This window comes from Glycine soja, chromosome 20 (assembly GCF_004193775.1).
Source record: "Glycine soja cultivar W05 chromosome 20, ASM419377v2, whole genome shotgun sequence".
NCBI lineage: Eukaryota > Viridiplantae > Streptophyta > Magnoliopsida > Fabales > Fabaceae > Glycine > Glycine soja.
In genome coordinates this window covers 2,737,761-2,747,623 of record NC_041021.1, presented here as the reverse complement: position 1 = coordinate 2,747,623, position 9,863 = coordinate 2,737,761, and the positions used below count along the sequence as shown (strand labels likewise).

Here is a 9,863-nt window from a genome sequence, read left to right as displayed (position 1 = left end):
TATGTGTTTTTGTGTTTGATTTCTGAAAAAAATTTCTTTTAGATTGGGTCACTAATATTTCAAAAATTTTGTCTTAGATCCCTGTCTTTAGTCCACAATCGTTATATACATATGTAGCCGTTAACTAAATATGTAGAAGCGTGATGTGTCTTGTCACGTATAACCTTTGATGTTACTGTTTATACATGTTGAATTAATTTTTTATTAAAAAAACAATGTCATTTGAATGTAGGCACTGTAGGTTAAAAAAACGACAACATTTGTGTCATATAGAAAGGGCGTAACGACATTGCTTCAGAAGATAAATGCGTTTATTTGTTGTTTGCTAGGTTTCCGTCAAAGTTCTCCACAAAAGCCAATTAGGGTTAACAATTTGGTTCATTGTTGCTATCATGGAGGGTTTGTTTAGACGACACGTGGGTGCGACGTTTGGTCTTCGTCTTTGTCGTTGTGGTCCACGCATCTTTGGGGTTAGGGTTTGGTACGATTGGAGGAAGATTCTGGTGTTAAAGCTTGTGGTCCCAAAAGTGAAGATCGTGTTCAAGAAAGGTACATTATTAAGTGTTGTTTATTGCATTTGTATTGAAGAAGACTTAATTTTTTGTTTGGCTTTTTGGTATGTAATCTTGCCATTTTGGTTGGCTTTTTGGTCTGTAATGATTCCATTTTAGTTGGCTTTTTGGTCTATAATGATGTCATTTTGGTTGGATTTTTGTTGTGTACCACATGGCTTTGTCAATAGCCAAACTTGCACTCTATTTTAATATTGTAGGATTTGTTGCTTGTTAGACATCATGTTGTTCAATACTCTTTAATGTCAGTGATATTAATGTGATTCTTATTAGACTAAAATTCATGTCATTGTTATCAGACTGAAATTACTAGTTCTGTGATATTAATGTCATTATTATTAGACTCAAATTAGTAGTTCTGTTGGAGTAGCACTTGAAATTGAATACTTCTTTTCAGAATGGTATGTATGTTGTCTTCATAATCAAATATAAAAGTTTCAACCGGGATTATTGAAAACAAAGGATGGTGCAAACAAAATATTACAAATTGAGTTTGCAACTCATCAATGTAATTGCACAATACATACACCTCAAACATGGATAATTAGTTCCACAAAAAATTCATTATTAATCATGTGTTCATACAAACTTGTTCTTACAATAACTAAACACCAAATCCAAAACCTTAAACTTGATCACAACTTGATCTATTTAATTGCAAATGCAAATGTGACAGCACACAACAAACCTCAAAGGAAGACCACAATGCATCCTAGGGCCTTCACCCTTTTTCTCTAAATGTTTGTCTTCATTTGTTGGTTTGGTAATTTTTTCTGTAGCTCTTTAACTCCAGTGACATATCCTTGACAATGAGCCTCTTCTTTTGCAACCATTTTCTTCAGCTGCTATAAGTTTTTGCTTCAGCTCCTCCACTTGTGATACATAAGGATTAACCCCCAAAATTTACACCTCCTACTTCCTAAACATTAAACAACAGAGACAAATCACAAATGATGAACAAGAAGTTGAAACACACACCAAAAACCAACAGAAATACACCACAAAAACACAACACAAACAAAATCACACCAGAAATCAAATATGTCAAAAGTAAACTTTTCTTACCTTCCACTCAACACATCACCAAAAAATCTTGTTAGGATGCTTCTTGGTTCGAGATGTTAGTTGAATCACGGGCTTATTGCACAAACAACGAACACAATCAGACTCAAATGACCAACAAGAGGCTCCTACGGATGCCATTCTCTTCTCTGGACCATGTGAAACCCTAAACGAAACAACCCAAAACTATACAGAGGTATAGCAACGCGAATCTTAGACCGTCATACTCATGATCCCTATCACAATCAAAACCAGGTCTGACAAGAAGACACACCAGACATAGTAAATGACAATGTTTGGGCATTACCTAAAACCCTAAATATTTTTTTATTATGTTTTAATAAAATTATATTTTAATTAAAATATAGTGTCACACGTGAACAAACACGTCATTAGCTTACATGTGCACTTATTTCGATGTGACAGGACAAATCACACTCCTACTTGTCTAGTTATCGGTCACGTAGGCGATAACGATTACGAACTAATGGTAGAGATCTAAGACAAAATTTTTGAAATATTAGGGGCCCAATCCAAAGAAAAAATTTATCAAGGACCAAACGCAAAAAATGTATATTTATCAGGGACCAAAAACATATTTAAGCCAAAAATATATTTAATAAATACTAATTTTTTTATAATAACACACTTTTTCTAATTTTCTTTAATAAATATAAAAGGAAGTTATATGATTTATATATATATATATATATATATATATATATATATATATATATATTGAATTTTAAATTTTTCACCACTAAACCAATCATAGTGAAATAATTATATAACATTTATAAACACAAACAAAAGATTAGGATATTAAATTTAAGTTAATCTATTATTTTATTTTATCACATAAAAAAATTATTATAATAAAATGAACTTTAATCTCAATGTTTTTCCTAATTGAATTAAAATTAATCTATTATTTTATTTCACCTAAAATTTATAATTTATGTAACTAACTCAATTCTATTTCTCTCTTTGTATACCAATTTTTTTTTAATTTATTTAAATTCTAATTCTGTAGTTAATTAAACAACCTTTATTGTTTGCTAGGAATTTTACCATTCACACTTTGAGATTGTTTAGATACAAGTTAGAGGAACTCTTAACAACTTTTCTACTAAATGTTTGAAAAAAAATAGTAAAGAAACTCTCAAAATAATACTTTTTAGTTTTTGTAGATACCACAAAAAAAATCTAAAACTTAGTTAACATTTATCTCTTTGACCATTCCATATATGGTTTAATTTTTATTTTTTTGAAAGACCATATATGATAGCGTCCAACATGCTATAAAGGAGCAAGTAAATGCATAAAACACTGAATTTATCATATATGTTTTCCAAAGAAAAATTTAACGTCCCCCGTGCTACAAAAGAGCATGCGTCCAAAAGCCTTAGCAAAAACTAGTATCTAATGTGTTAGACCTTTTTATCGTCCAAATTAATATAAAAAAACTTAAACTCTGATTTATAGTTATACTAAAGTTTCTTTCGTCCAACACAATGGATATATATATATATGCGCGTGCACTGACCGAGATTGATTCTAATAAAAAGTTTATGCCCTTTTATGTTCTCTCAGCTTTTCAAAATTATCTCATCATTTGAATTTCAAAGTGTTTATAAGACAGGACAAAAACAAAATTAGGATATTTTTGCAAATCCATTTTTATGACACCTATCTTTTTAGGGGGATTTGAAAAATCAATGTAAAGTAATTCATAAGTAGATGTTTTGTTAAAAATAGTATATTGCCTGAAAGTTATATATATATTGCATGAAAGAGACTGATCATTTGAAAACAAAAAAAGATGCCCCGGGACATGGGTCTGCATTATACGTAGAACTATCTACTTTAACAGGAGAATTTATTCAGTAAAACTGGGGGTGCATCAAGAGAAGGTCCACAACTTGTCCATTAATTCAATCACACAGGAACCCCTAACTCGTTGATCTTCATTATCCGTTTGTTCAGCGAAGATCTCTGACGCTTCAAATTTGAAGCCATGGAAGCAACCTGTCACGTGTTTGAGGAAGAGAGAAAAACAATGAGAAATGAACATTACTGAACTTTTGGGAAACACACAATAAGACAAAGTTGGCTTGCCTCAGCTCGAAGTGCCAGAGCTTCACGACTAGGTATATACCGCAGCTTGTCAAGCAAATCTGAAGGATGATAAAATGAGGGTAAATTCTAAGGCCACAATATATATCACAAACAATACCCAAAGCAAATAAGAAAGAGAGAATCACAAAAGGAACTCCTGATTTTCTTCTTTTTTAAAAGAAAAAAGAAACATGGAATGAAAAATATTAATGGAGTTAAATGACAACGTATGATCCATGTAGCTAACTTCACATTTTAAAGAGCTCCTTATTTTATTTTTTATTTTTTTAACAAAGCATGGGATTGGGATAAAAATAATTTGTTAACTTTGTGTACTAAAGTGTTTAATTTTGATACATTATCAATTAAGTTTTGATACTACCAATCAATTAAAAATCACCTTAAATATGTTTGTTAAACTAATTTTTACAAAAGTCAATAATTTCAATTATAAATTGCAATTATACATTGATCCAATTTCAATTACACATTGATCCATGATTGGATGACACTATAAAAAAAAATTATATTATCAGTATATATTACAATTAAATTCGATATTTTATTGCAAGTTTACTTAAAAGAAAAAGAAAGAAAGAAAACATACCAGCAGCTCGGGTTTCAACCTTGTATGCTGATTTTGCCAGCTGTTGAAATTGGGTTCCGGCACTCCTATGAATTTAATCATTTATTGGAATTAATAAACTTAAGGCATACTTAAGCAGTTAATCAAATAAGTCACATCCTTTAACTGATTATACATACACTAGTTCCGTATGCCCATATTTCATTTCCTTCTCAGCAAGAGTTGTCCTTTGAAGCAATTTTGCATTCTCCTTCTTCAGTAAATCCACTGAAAGGTTCAAGTCCTTTACATTCTTCTCAATTCTAGCATATCGCGCCTTCATAAACATTCATGTAAAAAGTAAAGATCTTAAGAAATCAAGTTACAAAATAAGAAAAAGCAGGTTATGCATCACAAATAGAGAGCAGCAGTACGTAAGAACATAGATAAGGGATGCATCTTGATTGTTCAACTGAGTAATACCTCCTCACTTTGGAATCGACCCAATGTATGGCGAAACAGAAACCTTCTTGGAGCTGCAAAACCAAAATATGTTTCAGTTTAAAACAAATGCAAACTCAGCAGAGACCTGAGATATATAAAATGGCATGGAAAAAACTGGTTTCAATCACAAGCAATATAATACAGAAGAGTCATAATGATAGATCACATTTTCCAAGAAAGATATGAAACAAAAACACATACGTTATACCTTGACCTTGCTATATGATTCAGCTACACAGATCAATCAATGCCATTGGGCTATATCAAAAAACAATTCAAGCAAAGTTATTTTTTAATGGTTTCTTCTACAGTTTTCTCGGGTCTTATAATTGACCCCTATTGTCTTACATCAGTTCCCCTTCACTTCAATTTTTAGCTCGGTCTTGAAATCTTCCACTCCATATTCAAAGATATTTTGAAATTTTGAATATTTTAAAACCTTAAAATTATTTTGTGGCTCAAATATGAGCTTTAAGATCCCTTCCACTAGCACCATAAAGTGTTATGCATTTATTTTTTTTGTGCCCTGTTATGAGAAGTATTTGGGATGTTTGTTATAGTTGGATTGACACTACAACTGTTTTACCACGGGAAGCCCAATCATGCCTTTTACAACATGTGGTGCCGAATGGTTTGAGAAGGATGAAGGAAGCTTGGAGAACAGTCTGGTGCTCCATAGTTTGGAACATTTGGACATGCAGAAATAATTGTATCTTTAAGGGAGGATCCTTTGAATTATCAACCCTTTTGGAGAATATTTCATTCTGGTCATGGTCATGGATGAAGGGATCAAACAAAGGCTTTTCTTACTCTTATGTGCAGTGGACATCAAATATTAAGACGTGCATAGCAAATCTGAAGTGATTCGTGACCTCGCTGGATGCTATCAAGGAAACTAATCACAGTTGGTATAGTATGGGGGATTTTTTTTAGGGCTTCGATATTGCCGGCTCGTGCTCAACTACTATTCTTCATCAATTGCTTTTTGTTTGTATGGTCACTTATATAGGGGGGTGGAGTTGATTTTCGTTGGGTTGTAGGGAAGAGGATACAATTTTCATTTCTGTTTATTTTCCCTGGGATAGGAACCCCTGGTACCTTATATCCTCTTCTTGTACCTCGTTTTTTTTATCAATACAATTAATTATCTGTTTAAAAAAAAACCATTAATAGGTTGGTATCTGACTCAATAAATCAATATTTTCTAATACTGAAAATTCTAAAAGCTCAAGTGTCTAAAACTTGGTATTATAATATTGAAATTTCAAGAGGAAAGTTTTCTGGAATATATTATGAATATTTTTTATCATTGATTTGGCATATCATCGTCCATTTGTTTTGTGATTTCTTGATTGTACCAACTAAAAAACAATTTATTCATTGAAGTCTTAATGTGGTAAATCAAGTGCCTTTTCAGGATCTATGATTCATCAAGATATTATAAATTGGTGGAGAAGTCTCTTATACAATGATGTCTTACTCTAGACTACTTTCCAGACTGCCTACAAGTGCCTTGTTTATTTTCCGTGCTTCCACATGATGCCTTTCACTATGAAGCATGTATTACACATGACAAATCTTCAAGCATATGTCAAGACAATTCAAATTCTACTCTATGCCTCACCATGGTTTTAGTACCACTTGATACAAGGAAAGTAGAAAATAGCAGCTTCGTAACAGAATTACTGCTAAAAGTTGGATAAAGAAAATGCAAAGTCCCAAGGGCTATTTATATCAGGTTAATTGTATATTACCAAGTCCAAGCCAAATTATGTAAGTCACATCTAAACCCAGCTTTCCAGTCATTAGAAGTTCAAATGCTTTCCATGTGACTAGTTAGTACAATGGAAACTACATTAAAAAACAAAACCAAAAGAAAAACAAGGAAATAACTCAGAATACACAAAGAAAAGAGCAGTGATCCTGCATTAGTTTCCCAGGTTTGGCCACTATATTGAATATAATAACTTGTATTATGATAACATATTTAAACTAAATTGCCTATCACAAGAGAATTTAAGATACAGAAATATTGATTTGATCCTTTAAGAAAAGCTGAGCTGCCAAAGTAAAATTTGCTACTTGTATGTGCAAATGATAGGGGGAAAAAAATTACCTCGCATAGCCAGAAGGGCAGCAGAAATAGCTACACCAGCACTTACAGCTGGATTCTCCTTTGCAATCATCAGTCCATCTGCAAAAGGGTAAAATATAAACCGGTGCTATATATAAAAGATTACCATTCACCAGAAAGCAGAAACAACTCTGATGTTTCTATGGTTACCCACTTGTTTGAGGCTTGATAACGTTCAGTGTGTTAATTCATCTAAGTTCTAAGAAAAAAGAATTTTAAAATAAGATTGATAACATTCATTACTTATGGAAAAATTAAAATTTAGTAAGATCTGCTCATTCCTCTGAATGCTAGACAAGACTTGAGAGTCCTTTACTACTAGGGTAAGAAAAATATCCTACCAAACAGGAAAACAAAATCATGAAAAGGCTCATCAAATATAGAAAGATCTTTCTGCAAATCAGTATGTGAAAATCTTTGAAGAAACAATTATGAATTGAACAACAAATACAAGCCATAAACATAATCCTATGACATAACAAGTATAGGTACAAAGAGCAATCTGAAGAAATGCAAGCATTTCCTATCAATTTATTTAAAATTATCACATAAATTACAGTGCCATAAAAATTTATCTTACTTTTGCCAAAACCTTTAAAATAAACCAACAAAAGGATCATAAAAGTTGAAGGACACAACCAACACTCACAAGATTGATACTATCAATTTTTAATCACCTTTAACTTTATTGACAAAAGCATCTTCATATGTTCTATACTGTGATACTGCTTCTGGTAAAAAATTCTGCAAAAGAATCATGCATAGCCAGATGAGTTTTGGAGCCATTCATATTTTATTGAGGGATAAAAAAGGGATTACACATGGTCAGGAATTTCCCAAATTCATATAAGATTGAACATGGAAAAAAAATCAGAGAATGGGAAAAGATGCTATGGCATTAGAAGAATGGTTATTTTCTATAAACAAGAGTAGGAAAGCATATAAAAATACCCCACCAACCTCTTATAAAAGAAAATAAAGAAATTCAAAATAGAGCCTGCACTTCAAAAAATATAATGAAAATAAATTAGATTTGATCTTTAAAATTATTTGACTTTGTCTACTATTTTCTTATATATTGTTAATGCAGGCCTTACATATAAAAAAAATAATCATGCTTCATTACTTTAGACTGGTTTAGCAGGTTAAATCATATGATAACAAGTTATTAGAGCTTTGAATTAGTTCAGAGCTTCAAAAAAACATTTCGTGTGACTATACAAAGAATCAGGAAATGAATTTATAAATCTAATTCTAATGTTTGAGTGAATAATCTAGACATTTTAAAAAACAATTCGATAATATAGTTGCTATAATTTTAAAATTAGGTAGACATAATAAACTAATATTTTACTATGGACACAAGATAAGATAAGGTGGCAGTTCACAAAACGAAAACCATGATAGTAAAAATAATAGTGATGGTTGTGACAACAAACATGAGAAGCAGGGTTGATGCTGTCAGTGGCAAAGGTTACTATGCTGCTGCTGGTGATGATAAATTAGGATTAGCAGTAGCAGCAACAGTGATAGAGATGGTAAAAGTGGTGTGTTTTGGCACTCGTAGAGGGACAATATAGAAGTGGATGCAACATCAGTGATATGTATGTATGATATACAAAACTTCTACGCTATCTATGAAGCACGGACACCTCACTTGTTCGTTGTGTTGGACACGTTTCTGACACCGACACACTCCGACACTTGTTCAACACTTCTTATTAAGTGTCAAATTTAAAAAAACTATTTTTGTTGGCTTGAACACTTAAGTTGTCACCTTTACACAACTAATACACTTGAAAAAACATAGAAGATTGGTTTAAAAAGTTGAACATCAATTTAGATATTTTGTTATATGTTATTCATAGTTCATTTCATTAGAGTCTTTATGTTTGTGTGTGTATGCACTATGCAGTATCCCCGTGTCCTAGATTTTAGACATTAGTCGTGTCAAAGTGTCTGCGTTCGTGTCGTGTCTGATGCCTGTGTCAAAGTCCATGCTTCATAGTACACTACTACATTATCACTAAATTCTCACTAACATGTTCTCTTCCATCTTCTTCCAAATCCCCCCCTTCAAAATTCAACAGCTCCACTGCTACGGAAGCTTGCTTGGTGCCCTACATACACTATTTTCTCACACTTGTTCAGCAAGAAATTAAGCATGAGCTTGTCATTCAATGGCAAGCAAACAATCTATTCACATTTATTATTTGAAAAAGGGTGTTAGATATAGTATTAGTATCATATGGAGTTATAAGGTTGACTTAGTGAAGAAAGGAGAAGGAAGGAGAGAGAGGTCATGGGTTTGAATTCTCCACTAACAAAAAAACTAACAACTAACATTTCCCAATAAAAGAAAAGTATTAGTATTATGTAATGGGGCAGTGGCAGAACTACAAATAATTCAAGGGCCATTACACCCCGAGAAAGAAAAAGAAACTTATAAAATTAATTATGAAAATCCATGAAATCTTCATAGATTATTTTTTTTTCACCTAAATATTACAGAGGAATGGAAATCCCCAAGTCCGCATTCACCTTCTCAGTTCTCACCAACTAAAACATAAATCCAGCAAATAGGGGGATATTATCTTACATTCCGTATAACGCAAATAATACACAAGATCAAGAGAAGATGATGGGGAAACCTGAAAGGCACGGAAATGAGTTGAAGAGCTATGTTGCACAGTTCGAGCAGATTGAATGGCAGAACGCTGAAGATTCTCCGCAATCGACGCCAGCGATTGCGAGGGTTCTCCATCTGAAGAGGACGACGAATCTGTCTCTGCCATTATTTTCCGATGGTTGCACTGCACTCGGTGGCTAGCCCCCGACGATGTGTATGCCGAATAAACAAGGGGGTTCTACTGGCCTCCACTCCCTCTTGTATTCCACGAGAAGACGA

At 32.6% G+C, this 9,863-nt stretch overlaps 1 protein-coding gene across 1 annotated transcript; it reads right to left on the bottom strand.

Annotated features, from left to right (window-relative positions):
- Window positions 1-3,394: 3,394 nt before the first annotated feature.
- LOC114401644 (RGS1-HXK1-interacting protein 1-like) lies at window positions 3,395-9,863 on the bottom strand. Its single transcript, XM_028364221.1, has 8 exons — window positions 9,607-9,863; window positions 7,633-7,699; window positions 6,938-7,015; window positions 4,801-4,853; window positions 4,518-4,654; window positions 4,360-4,424; window positions 3,753-3,811; window positions 3,395-3,662 (listed from the first exon to the last, which is right to left on the bottom strand). The coding sequence occupies exons 1-8, from the start codon at window positions 9,748-9,750 to the stop codon at window positions 3,573-3,575; spliced, it is 693 nt and encodes a 230-aa protein (XP_028220022.1). The 5' UTR covers window positions 9,751-9,863; the 3' UTR covers window positions 3,395-3,572.

Bases quoted from the DNA above. Each gene is read 5' to 3' on its own strand.
- LOC114401644 (XM_028364221.1), bottom strand. From the start codon at position 9,750: ATGGCAGAGACAGATTCGTCGTCCTCTTCAGATGGAGAACCCTCGCAA. The intron at 4,655-4,800 runs GTATTACTCAGT...ATGTTTATGAAG, and splicing joins GTCGATTCCAAAGTGAGGAG to GCGCGATATGCTAGAATTGA. The intron at 4,425-4,517 runs GTATGTATAATC...TTAAATTCATAG, and splicing joins TATGGGCATACGGAACTAGT to GAGTGCCGGAACCCAATTTC.